At 36.5% G+C, this 18,745-nt stretch overlaps 1 protein-coding gene across 31 annotated transcripts in view; it reads left to right on the top strand.

Annotated features, from left to right (window-relative positions):
- Positions 1 to 18,745, top strand: part of LOC117903073 (voltage-dependent calcium channel type A subunit alpha-1) — a 57,271-nt gene that overhangs the window by 15,065 nt on the left and 23,461 nt on the right. For 16 of the 31 annotated variants that reach the window (XR_004649477.1, XR_004649478.1, XM_034814840.1 and 13 more), the window contains 11 exons: positions 955 to 1,152; positions 1,225 to 1,738; positions 2,533 to 2,868; positions 4,080 to 4,643; positions 8,333 to 8,476; positions 8,705 to 8,906; positions 10,613 to 10,777; positions 11,173 to 11,283; positions 11,389 to 11,472; positions 13,651 to 13,656; positions 17,273 to 17,275. Coding sequence is in view for 29 of the 31 variants with exons in the window: in XM_034814840.1 (XP_034670731.1) it covers positions 955 to 1,152; positions 1,225 to 1,738; positions 2,533 to 2,868; positions 4,080 to 4,643; positions 8,333 to 8,476; positions 8,705 to 8,906; positions 10,613 to 10,777; positions 11,173 to 11,283; positions 11,389 to 11,472; positions 13,651 to 13,656; positions 17,273 to 17,275 (2,327 nt within the window). In the remaining 2 variants the exon portion in view is untranslated. The remainder of the gene's footprint in view (positions 1 to 954; positions 1,153 to 1,224; positions 1,739 to 2,532; positions 2,869 to 4,079; positions 4,644 to 8,332; positions 8,477 to 8,704; positions 8,907 to 10,612; positions 10,778 to 11,172; positions 11,284 to 11,388; positions 11,473 to 13,650; positions 13,657 to 17,272; positions 17,276 to 18,745) is intronic. The other 15 variants (XM_034814844.1, XM_034814855.1, XM_034814852.1 and 12 more) reach the window with 4 other exon arrangements.

The raw sequence follows: 18,745 nt of genomic DNA, 5'->3' as shown, positions 1-18,745 counted from the left end.
ACATTCTACCGGGCTAGTTCTAGATTGCATCACAAATAGGTCTTTGAGTAAATTGCACCAATTGTTTACGGAAATGTTACAGATGTATGGTCTGATTTGTACATATGTAAAATAATGTTTCATTTAGTGCTGCTTGCTGCTTGCTTGCGCAATCCAGTGGGCATTGGTATATTATGAGAAGCGGTTAAAGGATTTTAGAATCAGTTAGAATCTTTTTTTCCAACAAGATTAAAATTATAAATTAACTTCCAACACGAACTAATGTGATAATACCATCTAAGTAGATTCTCAGATTATCTAAGTAGATTTTCAGCTCAAAAACAAATTGGAAAATCGAATCAAATGATAACTAGAGTAAATATAATTTAAAATCGGACATCAATTCCTTCCACGAAGTACAGCTTAGACAGGAAAGCAAAGAAGAAGTTTAAATTAATATATTTCTAGTATTTAACTAAAAAAAACCGACAAAATTAATTTAAATTAATATTAAAAAAGGAAAACATACGCCTTAAGTAGAACATGATATTTAAACAGATATCTGCTGAGCATGAATGCAGATGTCCAAGCTCGGCACACAAAAGAAATCTCTGTCTAGTGCTAGTCCAGTGGATGCATCACACCTGTGTAACGTACATCTCGTAATCATATCAAATAGATCTGTCTGTCCAAACGTATTCAGTGCTAATTATTATAATTAGAGAGTAACCAAGTCAACAGCCACTGTGTCTAATTATTACAAGTCTCTCTGTCACATTGTATTTGAGTAAATTAATATAAGATAACAGTGGGTTTTTAGAGCTATAAGAACTGGCAGACTGTTAAACTTTTAGTTCTGAAACGCACTGTAGTAATTGGGTTTGCGCTATAGGTGGAGATTATATATCTGTTCCCACACACTGCCGCCATCTATTGAATCCTACTAACAATGCGTGTTCGCTCTCCATCCCGTAGGTTATCTGAAAACTCGCTCGAAACCTCAAGGCAGTTGTACGGGATTCTGGAGAGCGGAGAAAAGATTTCGCTTCTGGATTCGTCACACAGTGAAGACGCAGTGGTTCTACTGGTTCGTGATCGTACTCGTCTTTCTGAACACAGTGTGCGTGGCCGTTGAGCACTATGGCCAGCCCTCGTTCCTCACAGAATTTCTGTGTAAGTATATGTACACAGATCAGATCTGTAGATCAACGATCAATTAATTCTTTGTTTGATTGGGACTTTCAGATTATGCGGAATTCATATTCCTTGGGCTCTTCATGTCGGAGATGTTCATCAAGATGTACGCGCTGGGGCCCCGCATTTACTTTGAGTCGTCGTTCAACCGTTTTGATTGTGTTGTCATTAGTGGTTCGATATTCGAGGTGATCTGGTCCGAGGTCAAGGGCGGCTCGTTCGGTCTGTCCGTGCTGCGTGCATTGCGACTACTGCGCATCTTCAAAGTAACCAAATACTGGTCATCGCTGCGCAATTTAGTCATCTCACTGCTGAACTCAATGAGATCGATTATCTCGCTGCTGTTCCTGCTCTTCTTGTTCATACTGATATTTGCACTGCTTGGCATGCAACTATTTGGCGGCCAGTTCAATCTGCCCGGAGGCACGCCCGAGACCAATTTTAATACATTCCCGATAGCCCTGTTGACCGTATTCCAAATTCTCACTGGCGAGGATTGGAACGAAGTCATGTACCAGGGCATCATATCGCAAGGTGGTGCACAGAAAGGAATGATTTACTCTATGTAAGTTTTTTCGGTTTAATCTTGTACACTCTCTCACTGTCTCTCTATCTCTATTGATCATATGCATTGTACGCTATTTGCATTCAATATTTTGGAACTCAATATGTACCGAGCTAACTAAAAATCAGAAAATCCCCAACTCCCATATCCCGTCCGGGATCTCCTAGCTAATTCTAGAAAATATTTCCTCACTCATTTAAATGTATATCGATCGTACTTGTACGTTAGCTTAGTATTTCGTATTCGTATTTATGTGTCCTGTAACTTCCCAAAATCTAAAGAGGAGTCCTAGTCATTGAACGTCGAACCATTAATCTGTGCAATCGAGCACAAAAAAAACCAGAGAGACTTTGGGGCTTGAAGAATTTAATTGAAATTCTGCAAGCCCAAGTCCCACAAGTTCCACGTTTCATCAGCAAGAGCCAATCTGCGACACCCCATATAACAGCGGTCACCAAATTCGTAAGTGTAGAAACGATTGATAATTGAAAGTTTGAACGAATGCTAATGCCTCACCTTCTCCATTGCCATATCTATTTGCAGCTTTTCCACGACTTGTGTTGGCCTTGACTCTGTGTGACACTGTAGTAGTAACCGTAGTACTCCTAGTTCCTTCCACTTCCCCTACTACCAACTCCAAGATCTTGGTTGGAATACTTGATTGATTGCCTGCTCATACATACATATACATATACATATATACATACACCTCTCATAGAACTTAAATTAAGAAACGCTTTAGTATAATCTTATCTAAATTGTCATTGTGTTCTTGATATTATCCCCCCAAACAGATACTTTATCGTTTTGGTACTCTTCGGTAATTACACGCTCTTAAATGTTTTCTTGGCTATCGCCGTTGATAATTTGGCGAATGCACAAGAGTTAACAGCAGCCGAAGAGGAACAAGTCGAAGAGGATAAAGAGAAACAACTGCAAGAACTTGAAAAGGAAATGGAGGCCCTTCAGGGCGATGGTGTCCACGTAGAGAACGGCGATGGCACAGTGGCCGTAACGAAAGGAAAGAGCAAAAAGAAGGAGGAGGAGAAAAAGGAGGAGGAGGAAGTGACGGAGGGACCGAAGCCAATGTTGCCATACTCATCGATGTTTATACTCTCACCAACAAATCCGTAAATATTCTTCCATGCACTCAATCATTCTTCCAATCTATCCATCATAAGGCTCTATTTCCGTTTTTCTGTGAGGGCTTCGTGCTGGGGGTTTTCTCATTCTACTTGTAGACGTAAGATAATCCAGATCTCTTCCAGGAACTGCTCATATATGTATATCTCATAAGAAAGCATCGTCCGGTCGATACCAAGTCGGCCAACCTAAAACTGGGGGAAAGACAGACGCCTGACTTACCGCGAATAATTTAAGATTAAAAAACTCGCATCGTAGATTTCATTTTCAATTAGTCTTTGGTGCCGATCCAAGGCTTTTTTTCCAGGTATTATACCGGGCATTGCTTAGATATCTTTAATTGTTGCTCTATAAATATTTTACTGCATATATATTTAATCGTTACATCAAATAGCCCTATCAATGACATTATTCTAATCTAATTATGATAATCAACGACAGCAAACTGAGTATAACAAAATAACTAACTACTTTCAATATTTTTTTCTTTTTACCTTTTACCTTTTTGGATTCGTTACATTTTTTTGTTGCACACAACCAACAAAAACCAAAAATAATAAACAATCAATCGATTGATTGTATGAATCGACATTATATTTTTAAATATATTCAATAATATCTGAATACATCACCAATCACCATCAAAAAAATCACCAAAATCACCATAAAAACAAACACCGCCACTATTAACGGCAATCCTCATCTATCTACTCATCATCTATCTACTCAACAACAAACACCTTCAACAACAACAACAACAACATCTCCAACAAATTCAACCACAACGAACAACGACGAACGAATTTCAAAATTAAATCAACCACAAAAACAAATATTCAAATTACAATATATCCATTGGAAACGACCACAAAAATATGCAAAATCCATCAACCAAAAAATATTAAAACCAAATAAACGGGTGACGAAATAAATGAATCGCAATCGGAAAATGAAAAAAAAAACATTACAAATATATGATAAATTTTACAAAAATCAAAACCAAACTATAAACCGAATTTGATGCCATTCCAAATGAAAAACAAAACAATATGATCATGCGGCTATTTCAATGACGATTACATATAAAAACTTCATCTAAATATGATTACCGATTACCGATACCACCCATAAAAAACAACCCACATTCGATGTCTGATATATATTCGATAAACGATAAACGAACGACTTTTATATACAGCATACGACGCGGCGCCCATTGGGTTGTTAATTTGCCATATTTTGATTTCTTCATTATGGTCGTCATCTCAATGTCATCAATAGCATTAGCAGCCGAAGATCCCGTTCGTGAGAACTCGAGGCGAAACAAGATATTGAATTACTTTGATTATGCATTTACCGGCGTATTCACGATAGAAATGTTGCTGAAAATTGTAGACTTGGGTGTGATACTGCACCCTGGCAGCTATTTAAGAGAATTCTGGAATATTATGGATGCTGTGGTCGTTATATGCGCTGCTGTTAGTTTCGGTTTCGATATGAGCGGTAGCAGCGCTGGACAAAATTTATCGACTATTAAATCGCTACGTGTATTGCGTGTACTCCGGCCATTGAAGACCATTAAGCGTGTACCAAAATTGAAAGCCGTCTTCGATTGCGTCGTGAACTCATTGAAAAATGTTGTTAACATTCTAATCGTGTACATATTGTTTCAATTTATATTTTCTGTTATTGGAGTACAATTGTTCAATGGAAAATTTTTTTATTGTACGGACGAAAGTAAACATACTTCCGCAGAGTGCCAGTAAGTAAAATTTTTACTCAAGTTTCAAATTTGTTCCGTTTGGTTTGTTCGCTATCTTTTTTGACTTTTCTGTTTCAGTTTTACTTTCTTATTATCTTCCCCATTCCGTACCTTATTTTCTTTTTTAAATTATATTTACTAATATATTACGCAAGCCTCATTATTTGATTCTTGATTAAATGTATGTATATGTGTGTTTCGTATCGTTTTTGGATCATTTTGTGTGCCATAGGACTCTTGACCATAATGATACGTTTTTTCGATCCTTCTGTAGTACTTATCTCAATGTTTTAGGTTTGATCATTTAAATATCCTCCATATAATGGCGCTATAGCTGTCTAGCTCTCCCACTCTCTAACACACAAACACACGATCTCTACGACTGTAACTCTCTCTCCTCTCGCTATATATCTATCTGTCTGTTACTCTGTTGCTAACTCTCTGTCTTTCTGTTGAATGTTTCTCTGTCGAAGATCCAAGTAACCAAGTAGCCAGTACTCTGTAACCATACAAAATAGAACTCTCAATACCTAGACACACAACTCGAACGTACATTGCGTAGCTGCTAGAGCTAGAAAGAACAACAACAAAGTCATTCCACTCACTCGTACGGAGAGGTCTAATATTAGGCGACAACAACTTACATTGTACATACATATCTACAAACAATAAATACAATAGAATCATTAGGGGACATGCCTCCGCCATCTTATAATCCTCTCCCCCACACATTGATGTCTAGCTGTATAGTATTGGTTTTTAGCTATATGTATATCTCAATATATATATCCGACATTTAAATATAAATATTTGTATGTATGTCTGTACAAACATACACGCCTATGACTGACCTGTGTTCCTATCTAGTCGTACATATGTACATATAAATGTTTCGTAAGTTTAAAGCCTCCAGAGAGAGAATATAGTCTGTGGATCTGTAACCCTTGATCCGATTATGGGGATTTCGTATACTGTAATCAGTAATACCACCAAAAAGTGACCAGAAGAGAAATGGGATCCCGTTCCTTGTATATAAATCCATATCTGTATATAAAGTGGTTCGATTGGGAAACATTTCAAGACATTAGTTTTCCACCGTCCCGTCCCGCCCTGACCCTGTTTTGTATGTGTGTTGTATGACCGTTTTGTTCAACTTTTAACATGTCTTAACAAATATTGTGTTTGTTTCTGTTCGTTACGTTTATCATCTTTCGTTATCGAGTAAACAAAAAAGGTGCACTGATTTAACAGAATGTAAGAGTAGCATTTTAAAGTTTCTTGCCCAGTTTTTCTTGCCTGACTTGTCTAATCAACACGTCATGCTCGTAAACGGGCCAAAAACCGAAAAAAAAAACTTAAAAAAACCAAAAATTAAAAAAAAGGAAAACAAAAATAAGGAAAGAGAAGAATCCCAAACATAAACCGGACAAAAAATGGCAAAAAAAAGAAAAAAATCTTTAAAAAATGCGCCCGAATCATCATATAGGAGCGTATTTCTGTGAAAATGCGAAACTACAGATAACAGTTACCACCTGAAAAATACCTTTTACAGTTACGCTTAATTTCTCTATGTTTGTGTTATATATCTATATAGTTAATAATCCGTTGAGCCGTATATCAATCTATCTATCTGTTGTATCTGTTGCCAATCACCAATCAAATCTCGGGAAAGACCAATATCAAAATATCTTATTACGAGAATCTATCTCAAATGCAAGAGCAAGAAAAGAAAAGATAAAGAAATGAAGAAGAACCACCGCGCTTAGCCTGTGTATATATAAATCATCAAGATACTACTACTACTACTATTATATGTGCGTGTATAATGTATGTTTCATTTATTTGCAAATTGGGTATTCTCCAAATACCAAAGAGTCCATATTACTACCAGAAGCTTTCTTAATAAGCACGCGCATAGCAAAAACACGGGCCGTGTTAGGAATAGGTACTGCAATAGGGGTAACTCAGATTAGAGAGAGGTCAGCCAGCGGCCCGGTTACAGAATAGTTGTTCTCCAGTCAGCTCTCAACCGTTAGAAGCGTCCCCCCGTCTAAAGCATTGTCTCATCCCTAAACCAACATTAGTACTTATCGAGATCGAAATTTGTGTGAGTTTCTGTATAGAAAAGAAGCGATACTGTCTTTGATTTGGATTGCCTATAAACTTGTTTAAAGACTAGTGTATGAATAGATCTGATCTGCCGTAATTGTAGGAATCGCAAACACCATTCTCGTAGACACCATAGACACCAAACCAACTAGATGACGAGCTCTTTCCCCATATTTATGTGTGTGCATTAGAGTTTCATTATGTATTATATATTATTACCACAAATTATCCCACAAATTGAATTGAAACTGTCGTCACTCCGCCAAACTACTCACACAACTTGCACTCGCGAGGCGTGGGTCGAGTCGAGTGTAACGACCTTACACTCGCCGCCCCGTCGCAGTTGAGAAGTGAAAAACAAAAGCAGATACTTATGCCACCAATGAAATAATGAGAGTATCGGTTTGTTTTATCTGTTTGGCTTCGTATGCAATAACTGGGGGCCCCAGCCAACCTATCCAATTGATCAATCAAAACAAATCCAAATCAAGTTTACACAAAAAAAAAAAATTAAAACCAAAAACAAGTTACATATGTACACGTACATACTCGTACCTAAGCATACTCGTACATGCATTGAAAAACCATTCACGCCCAAAAATAACAACAACAACAACAACGACAGCTGAGGAGACACAAATCGCCACTCGCTACTCGCTACACCCTCGCTACACACGCTATTCGGTAGAGTAGAGTAGAGTGAAATATTCGCTTGAGAGCGCTGCTTTTTGTTACACATCACCGAACAAACAACTGGCCGAACCACGCACGAAGCCGATGACTGCGAGACAACGATAAAATAACGAGAGAAAAGGACTCGCTCGCTCACTCGCTCTTTCGTTTTTTGTTTTTTTTGGGGTGTTTGAGGGACAAAGTATACATATTTCGTTGATTTTCGAGCATTTCTTTATTTGTACGCCTTTCTCTTCAGACTGTTACGAGTGTTGATTTGACTATTAGTTAGTTTCAAATTTTCCTACTCGTACAATGTCAATATGCAGTAGGACAACCAGCAACGAACCGCTTGATACTCATACTCCTCTCATCAATAACAACAACACCGCCCGACACACAAGATCAAACAGACATCATGCAGAACTTGCAATACAAATGTGCTTTGGTCAAATCTATTTCGAGTCTCTATAGATCTGTGGCTTTAAACTATAAATTCTCTTCAATTAGATTTCGATTTCTGCATTTATTTCATACTTCTCCACCCATCGTCGAAAAAAGCTAAACAAAAACATAAAGGAAACCCGAAATGAAGTCATTAAGATTCGAATTTTTTAACCGTTCAGTTGTAGATATATTTTGCAATATTTTAGTTTCCGATCCATTGCGTTTTTTTTTTACCCACCATAGTGAGTTCTGTTGTGCCTAACAATTGTATAATTTTTTAACGTTCTCTCCACTGAGCCTGAAATGAAAATTACTAATTAAAACCACTACCAATAATTGCCATTGCCAAATGACTTAAATCACGACCAACCAAACAACAACCACAACAACGCCCAAAAAACACCATAACTTAAATACATGAAAACCCTAAATCAAATACCATGTAAAAACGCAATCTGAAGGGGTTCGTACTTTAAGTACGAGGAGGATGAATTGCTGCCTAGACAGGAGCTGAGGGTCTGGAAGCCACGCGCCTTCCACTACGACAACGTTGCGGCCGCGATGCTGACACTATTCGCTGTCCAGACCGGCGAGGGATGGCCACAGTAAGCCCCCACCCCCTAATTGTTGTTGTAAACCTGCAATCTATCACTTTATTTGCTATATACGTATATCTTCTCTTGACCTGTCTTTATCACTATCTATCTCTTAATTGAATATTTGCTTAATGAATACCGAATAATAACTAAATGATATCTTTTATTCGTTTTTCTTCATCCATCCATATACAACCCATACATCCATCGTTCCATCGAATTCAACTACGACTATAGGGTCTTGCAACACTCAATGGCTGCCACTTATGAAGATAGGGGTCCAATCCAAAATTTCCGGATCGAAATGTCCATATTTTATATTGTCTATTTTATTGTATTTCCATTCTTCTTCGTCAACATATTCGTGGCCTTGATTATTATCACATTTCAAGAGCAAGGCGAAGCTGAGTTACAAGATGGTGAAATTGACAAGAACCAGGTGAGCCAGACCCAAACCAAATCCGAAAATCCTAACCATGCGAGACCCCCATGCCACCACCTCAAACTCTATCTGTCTATCTGTCTCTCTATCTCTCTGTCAATCAATCTGCTTATATATGTGTTTCGTGTAATGTACCGCTAGATGTAAACATACAGAAAAAAAAAAGAAAAACAAAAACAAAAATCTAATCAAACAAACAAAGATAATACAAAAAATTAATACATTAACTAAATTGATTAATATGCACGTACATGTCACTAACTCGTAAATACTTGCTACCCAAAAAATCAAACATATACACATTGAGCTCTGCTCCGGGGCTCATTTAACATGTACACACTGTACCAGACACACACAGATACCAGATACCAGATACCCGATGCTCGTGCATTGCAATTAAATGTATAAATGTATACCCTAGAGATAGCTACAAACAAATGTGTGTGCCTTGCCTTGCCTTTTCGCCTTTCGTTTTTTAGTGGGTGCTCACTGCGTGTCGTCCCCCAGCCATACCAGCCATACCATCCACACAAAAGCACACTCTCTAAACTCTATAGTAACGCTCCATCTATATATATTTCTGTATAGTCAATGTGCCATCCATTCTAGAGTGAGCAGATCCCTACTCCTAAACTACTTAGTTTAGTACTCACCAAAATAAAACCAAAAAAATAAAAACTCAAGACTCATGCCATAGAATATAGGATCCTGCAATTGTGCTACATCTTAGCATTAGCCTATTCCCTTTTTTGATATATAAATAGTGAACATTTACCGGAAAGTAGAGATATTTCTTATTGTACTCACGATGGTCATTAAATATTCCGAATTTTTACGTGAATATTTAACGATCGATATCGTTCAGTAGTCGCCAGTCGAAAGAGTTTGCCAATCAAAAATACGCCATAACCCCAAACAACCAACCAACAACATCCCACGAAACAGGGACTGTAAGATTGTAAGTATACATCCAAATGCTGCAGAGAACAACTCTTCGCAAATATAGAAATACTAACTGTTTCTGTATCCACTGTAAGACCACATATGTATACATTAATTATCTGTTTTAGATATGGGAAATTAAACGAAAATACCTGTTGAATTTCATCATTTTGGGTTTAGGTTGGAAAAGAAAAAAGTCTCTTGTTGTATGAGCAAATATTTAGATCAGTGTAAATCCAAATCCCAAGTACAAGTCCAAGACACATCCTATTATATAGAGAAGATATACAAACTCCATCCAACCAAAATTGGGCATGATTTGTATGAATGTAGTTTGTGTTGAGACCATTGTGGTAGACAAACGCTTTTACTTACCCTCTGTACATATACGTAAATTGACAAAAAATCAATCCCCCTTTTTACGTTTGCTTTAATTAAACATCGGAAAATATAGACTGCAGTCCAAACAACATGTAGTAGCCCTACCCTGCCCCCCATTTATGTGTATATACATATGTACATATACATATACAATTAGACGCCCAATTAGCATTACCAAAATTGTATTAATGTGTATTATGTGAATGAAATGTTTTTATCGTAATTGATGTTGAAAACACCTTTAGTTGTACTCGTATTTTGACAAAAATTATATTAAGTGTTGTGAATGAAAAACTTCGTCCCTCCTACGAAATGCCACGAATGTTCGTTACAAAGGACATCAAAATATTTCTACATAATCGCTCTTCTCTTCACTCCAGAAATCCTGCATTGATTTTACAATCGGGGCACGACCACTCGAGCGTTATATGCCCAAAAATCGGAACACATTCAAGTACAAAGTGTGGCGCATTGTTGTCTCAACGCCATTTGAGTACTTTATAATGATGCTGATCGTGTTCAATACGCTCCTGCTGATGATGAAGGTAATTTAAACGATTTTAATACATTTAGTTTGCAACCTACAGCGGGGTCTCTACATCATCCGAAACGCTCTCCCAACGCTCTGCTCTGAATATCTTTTTCCATGTATCCTATTATTTTTGTTTACGAACGGATTTCAAGTGATCTTTAATATCTTTCTACTATGTATATGTATCATTTAATTTTCGAATGGAATAATACTTCCTGAGTTTTCCTTTCATATAATAATATTTATGGAGAATATTTTGTGCTCCCTCTTTGCGGGAGGGAGAATGCTTAATCCAACTACTGCTGAATGCAAGCTTTCTTTACCCAAAAAACGGATTGATATCGACGCTGAACTCTTTATATTTGTTAAATAAACATAAACTAAATTGAAAATTGTAAATCTCAACAGTATCATAATCAGGGTGAAATGTATGAAAAGTCACTCAAGTACATCAACATGGGATTCACTGGCATGTTTAGCGTTGAAACTGTGCTCAAGATCATTGGATTCGGTGTCAAGGTAAGTTTTGAAAATGTATCCAAAATAATGTGAATAGAGTATCTGTTTGGGTTGATGCTGAATATAGAGAGGTGAATAATGTTTTATTTGTATCGCTTTTTGTAGAACTTTTTCAAGGATCCGTGGAACATCTTCGATCTGATTACCGTGCTGGGCAGCATTGTGGATGCTTTGTGGATGGAATTTGGGGTAATTATCAGTTGCTTGCCACAAGAACCGACTCAGAGCATACATATTATTGTTGTGTTCGATTTCTGTAGGCCGTTTTTATGCAAGACAAGAAAACAATGTAATTCATAACTAAATAACAAATGTATCTAGCTTCATTATTTTGCCAAGATACAAAAACACAAACACACACACAAAACACACATCCACAAAACATTCACACAGAAAAAAGAAACCCAGAGAACACCACGAACCCAGAAAATATATTATAAGTATCTACTTTATAACTATCCACACACAACAGACCTGATGGCGTATCTCTCTGAACGCCTCACATTTAAGTACAATATATATATGTTCCTTCCATATCTTATCATAAATGCAATTTTTGTAGATGAGGATAGAGGGTTAAGGTTTTTTACTGCAAATTTATGAAGAGGGATTTGTCCAGACTTATAGTCAAATCATGTATGGAATATGGATACGGAACTTCAATGGAGTTCCTTATAAAGTGAAGTGTATTATTTTTCAACAAGAGATTGATATAGAGGATTACATCGATATATAATGGATTAAATTTGAATGATGCTAAGCTTTTGATAGTATGGTTTAAGTTAGCAGATATATTGAATCATTTTTTTTCAGTACGATTTTCTTCTGCTGAGTGATAGTTACAGAAGTTACAGTATTTTAGGTTTTAATAAAATGATAGTTTGTATAGCGTAGCTATAAACTGTACACGAAAGTGTACATCGATAGAAGATTGCAAGATTCAGGGCTTTAGGAATTTAGGTATTGAGGATTTGGCACTTTTGCACAGATCGCAAATCAAAAAAATACAGCTACACCCGATATTCAAACATTTTTTTATTCTTCATATTATTTTTGACATACATACATACAAACATGTCTATCTATATATATTTATCTTGATTTCCGATAGCATATATATAAATTTCTTATATACACACATACAGAACAAAAAAAAAACTCAAAATGCAAAAACTAACAAGGTCCCACGAAATACAGAAATTAATAATCATATTTCTTTTTTAATTTCCTTTTCCATATTTATTTGTGTACGAAAAAACAAAAAAAAAAACCAAAATGTGGTATCAAAATCGGGAAAACCCAATCCGAAATCAACCCTAAAAAATATCGATGAATGCAAAAAAAATATATATATAAAATACATAAAATATATAACAAACACTCACGCAATGATATATATATATATACCTACACGACAAAAACAAAACAACCACAAAAACAATCCACGCACACATCTCAAAAAATGTTTAATATGTCTGCAAATCTACATATTTATATATATGTATATATGCAACGCTACATCCTATATATATCCCAACAATTGGCCCCGAACATCATCGGTCGGGAATCGATGCCACAACACTCTCCAACAAAATCAACTCTAACTCTAACAACAAACAAACACAAACAATTCAACAACAATTACAATCTCTACAATGATATACATATAACATCTGTGTAATTCTCGAATACCAATACCAAAAAAATACCCAAAAATGCAATGAATGTGCAATGATACAACTCGCTCCATATATACGTATATTTCTCTTGCTCCACCACCGCCACCACAACCACCACCACCTAAACCACAACTCCACAACCACTGCCACCGAATCACCAAAAACCACAATTGTTGTATCCAAAAACAATATATATATATATATATAAATTCACTGAATCAATCGAAAAACAAAAATACTTTTACTATACCAAAATGTTAAATCGAATTAACCAATATCAATCAAATCGAAATCAAATCAAATCAAAAACCGAAATCTCAATTCAAAACAATAACCAACCAAACCCACCAATCGATTCATCGATTTATCGATCAATTAATCAACAAATGAAACAAATTCTAAAACGCAAAACCATTCCAACAACCTGTCCATTCAACAATCGAACAAAATCAAATCCTATGCATGTGTATGTCCTGCAAACACACACATGTACACATGCATACGCATACGCATCCAACAAAAAATATACATACATACATACATGTATTTCCTCGAAAAAAAAAATTCAAAACAAATTTGTATCCCACATGTATGTGTATATATATATCCCCCCCAAATCAATCAATCATCTCAACAACTATATACATCGACTTCTACTACATGTACAACAACCGACACAACCAAGCAGCACGATGTAAGTACGAAACACGATCTACACTGATTTTGCATTTATCCAAAGAATTCCAATTCCAAACATTTTTCGATGTGTACCAATTCAATGAAACCTTAGACTTCCGCTTAAAACTTAAAGCTAATTAATTGCCTACCACTTAATAAGCTTATTAATTCCGAATCCTGTTTATAAAATCATTTAGTTTGATTTTCTTTACGAAAGATCAAAATAAATCACTTGAATAGTCATTTGTTTTCACATACCAAATACTTATTATGTTTCTGTCTTAGTTGAACTCATTTTCTAAGTTTTAATTTCGATTTCGATTTCCATTTCCATGTAATTTCATGTATATTTCGTATTCAGTATTATTCAGTTTTCTGTTGCATAGCACACAACATTGCGATTTGTAATTAATTACCACTGTGTCTCTAAATCTCTTTCTATATATACATACATATATCTATCTGTATCTGTGACTATCTCTCACTGCCTATATCTGTCTGTCTCTGTCTCTTGTATTAAAGTTGCGTGCATATAAGCTTTTGTAGTCAAGAAATGTTAGAATTTGCAGCGAGAGGGTGGCAATATATAACGATTAAAAATAAAGAAAGTTCTTTATAAAGTAGCATTCGTTGTGATATCGGTTGTGCCACAATATCATCAGTGGCTCTCTGTGTATAACGATCCTATACTTAAACTCTCATCAAGTTATAAATAAATATATATTTTAGTGTCTGTCTAATCTTTAAAAGATTATCGAATTTTGATATTAAAAAGATCAAGTACTTTTCGTGTCCTAACTGAGTATGGTTCTTACTCATTGTCCCATTCGTTTGTCGCTATATTGATGCCACGTTTCATGACGTGCAGATTTCTTTCATCATTTTAAGATGATCGATTCATGCATCCGAGGAATCATCGCTCTTTCGGTGCCCCTGCAACTGCAATGCGAGTTGATTTCCAGTTAATTGTTTCTCTTGGTTTTACTTTGCGCATGGATTGCTTTGGTTTGATCGGTCTCGCAAATTTGACTGTTTGATGGTAACCCAATCGAACATCCCACCAACACACATTCGCACACACACACACACACACACGCCTATCCCCTGACATTATTTTCCGATTCATCATCATTCACTGCGGTTGATATACAGAACAGACATTGGCATCCATGCAGACACAGACACCATAAATATATGAATACGAGTACACCAAATAAATACTTACTTACGAGTACACCAAAGAGCAATATATATTCACGAAAGACAAGACCCCAAATATATCTGAATACTGTCACAATGTGTACACACACGAATAACTATGATCAATCGATAACGAGAAAGCAAGGTGAAAGCATCATGTCATCATTATCGAAACGAATCAAAACGAATCGAATTGTACATCGGATGAGAGGTATTCAAAGTGCTGCCCCAAGAGCTGTCGAATGTAAGTAGTCCTTCCCGGCATACGATCTCTGCCCAACTGCCCAACGTCATCAGTGAAGTGAGAGGTACATACAAAATCTCGTTGGATCCAGATGATGGATGACTTTCTATATAAACATAACTCTAACGATATCTGTTGAGCTTTAAACAAAAAAAAAAAAAAAAAACTTCAAAAGCATGACTTCAAAATATTGTCTGGTCTTTCTTCCGAGAACCCACAAAAAAATAACCCCAACCCATTCCGATCCGCTCTCCCGCTAACTTTTCTCTCTCTCTCTTTGTCTGGGTTGTCTCATGTTTTTTTTGGCAGTCTCTGCTTTAGTACGATAGTTTCTCTCTATCCTAGGTCACTTGGATGACTTTTGAGCTTTGTTAACAACCACTACACCCTTCACCCAACCACCCCCTGCCCCCCTGACACTCAGTTTTTTGCGATGCTCACACCATCTTTCACTCAACTACCACCCATTATTGTACGCAACTAAGTAGTGTGCCCCAGCTAATGATCTGGGCTTGGATTGGCTTTCGTTTCTCAGCTACAGCTGCTGCATGTCACACACACTCCCAACCACACATTGACACACAACCGAACACACACAATCACAAAAACTACTTACATACACATGAATACCTACACACACTCACTTCAAATGCGAGTATGTGCGTTGAATGCACTTGGATATAAATATATAATTTTGATTCAGTTCAGTTCGGCTTTGTACACGCACAAACACACTCACCAAATGTTTTGAACCGTTTTGTACTGTGAGAACTGTTTTGTTGCTTGAGAACATTTAAAAAAAAATGCTGCAAGTGCTGTGCAATCTATATCCATAACCAATCAATACCCCAAAATACCATTAAAAGTATCAGTGGACCCAGCATCGATCGACAGATCCCTCCGAAAACTGGTTGTCTCTTCCCCATTGGTGGTGTGTCGTATAGGTAAGATTCTCTCCGTAACAATCTCTCGACTCTCGAATTGGATCCTGTGTACCGCGGTCAATCGTTCGGTAATCTTCGATCTTTACTTCGTCTTTTATTTCGTCAAACAATGCTTTATTATCAGAGTTATGTTTTGAGTTGAAAAATGTTTGAGTTTTGTAAAAATACATTTCCCAATAATACTACTACTATTTGTATAGTCCAGCCAACCAATGTACAACCTGCATAGTATTCCACATTTATAGCCAAGAGCCAAAGTTGAACTGCGAACGCGAATACTTGCATAGAAACCAACAATAACCCGACTAGAGCCAGAACCCTGTTGTAAACACATCGAAGATCTCCTATAAAGCATAACAGCCATTAGATACAATTACAGATACATAGATACTACAAAAACACATACATCCACATAGTACACTAAACACATTCCAACAACATATAGAGAACCAAAATGTAACTGAAAAACTCTGCTTACTGATATTTGTGATCTTGATCTACTACTATCTTTGTATACCACCCTTTGATAGAGCTGCTGCAGTCTCGTGCAGTTGCAATTGCAATACTACTAATCTACAACTCTACTTTACCTATTTCTATTTATTTTTTTCTAAAACAAAATATCTCTCTCTCTCTCTGAATCTCTGAATACGAAATAATACGAAACATATGAATAACTAACCAACCACAAAAAATCAACAACGATATCGCCGTCCTACGAACTCTATCGAATTATCTATCGTTTGACTAAAAACCGATACCGATAACGAAACCGAAACCGACCTGTGATCGATTGTTAAAACATGCATCGTCTATACATGCTATACATATGATATGATATGATATATTTGAAAATCTCAATCAATGAATGAACATCTAAATCAAATCGAAAAAACTAATCAAATGAATACAATCATCAATCAAAAACTACATTTCATTATATGTTTGTTATATTCCGTCTCGTAAATTGTGACGATTTTGAACTGAATCTGAATCTGAATATGAATCTGAAAACTGCTGAAAAAAAAAACACCAATCACTACCACCAACTACTACAACTACCAACAACAACAACTTTAACTAATACCAACAATTGAAAAAAAAAACAATTGTGTGTGTCAATCATCAATCAATGCAATCAATCAAAAACAATATTAAAAATCAAATCAAAATCATTGATTTGTCTCAAAAACAAATCCACAAATTCAAATTTCAATTGAAAATGGTTTCTGACTATCCAACAGGATGTAAGTAAACAAAATCTATCCTAACAAGTTTTCTTCTATCAAAAAACAACAACAACTACTACAGCCAACAACAACAAGAACTACAATTACAACAACCACACGCTCTACAAATACAACAACTCAACTTACAAAAACCAAATTTTTTGACTAATTAGCCTTTTTAGCTAAACGTTTTACTACTTACCTACCATACAACATAACAAAAATATCCTTTAAAATATTTCTCCTTCTATATTCAAATCCGTATTCCGTATTCAGATCACATCGATTGATCTCGTTTTGTGTACGTACATCATCTGTAGATACAGTTTTCTCCTTTGATATCTCGCTCTCGCTCGCTCTCTCTCTCTCCGCTAGTCCCCCACTTTCTCTTGCGTACTGGTAGTTAGATCTCGTAGATCTGATCTGATCTGGGACTGTATCCCCGATAACATCATGTGTATATCTTCCCATATATCTTTGGGCTTTAGAATTGTCAACCAGCGTCCCACCCAAAACTCCCCTTTGAGATCTACTCTATGAAACAAAAATATAGCGACTACAGCGTGGGATCATGCTCCATTATTCCCATCCTTCCACACACATATTCCCTGCATAACCCATAGAATCCACCATACATAATATACGAGTATATGCATATGTGTATAGCTACGCCCCGAATAGAGATAGCCGCCACACTCAGACTCTCTAGCTCGTAACTTCATTTCCTGTGTACATATTGTATTTTCCGATGATCGACAAGAATCTGTACAGCTACTCTGTATACTATGTGAGGAGTAATACGATTCGGTTCGATTCAGTGTGTGTTTCAGTGTACTGCTGCGAGTACTGTGTATGTTTTCTTTTCAGTTACAGTCCACAAAAAAAGCACTGGGCCACACAAAGCAAATTTTGTCTCACACCTCTCGAACAACTGTTTTTTGATATCCGTTGCTTCACCTCTTACAAAAAACATACATACATATATGTAATATTGTACCATAATATGTAACCAACCAAAACCATCTGCTACCATCTACTATCTGCTCTAGTCTCTGTAGTCCATACACAAAAACATAACTTTAAGTGCTACATACTACTATACTACTATTAAATATTCAATAGTTGTTAACTCCAACGATATACATATATACGATTTTGCACAGTGTATAAATGAAGCAATTAAACGAAGCCCGCGGCGAGGCGGTAAACGTCCTCAAGTCAGCAGTTGCCAGAGGCACATCATTCAGAGCACAACACCCGTACGTGTGGGTGCATGCAACATTTGAACACACAAAATGTATGTATGCGCCCCCATGTATGAAAAGTGTTTATACTGTTGCAACAGCTGATGGGTAAAATATTTTGGCCAAATCGGTGACGATTACAAATACGGTTAACAGAGCCCCACTCCCCACTCCCTCCACCCAAAACACCAACTCTGACGATACTCTCTGCTCTCTTGTTCCCACGACTTGCCACATGCACCAT

The sequence above is a fragment of the Drosophila subobscura genome, chromosome A, assembly GCF_008121235.1.
Source record: "Drosophila subobscura isolate 14011-0131.10 chromosome A, UCBerk_Dsub_1.0, whole genome shotgun sequence".
Classification (NCBI taxonomy): Eukaryota; Metazoa; Arthropoda; class Insecta; order Diptera; family Drosophilidae; genus Drosophila; species Drosophila subobscura.
Note: the sequence above shows the minus strand (reverse complement) of the source record. Positions and strands in the feature narration are given on the sequence as shown.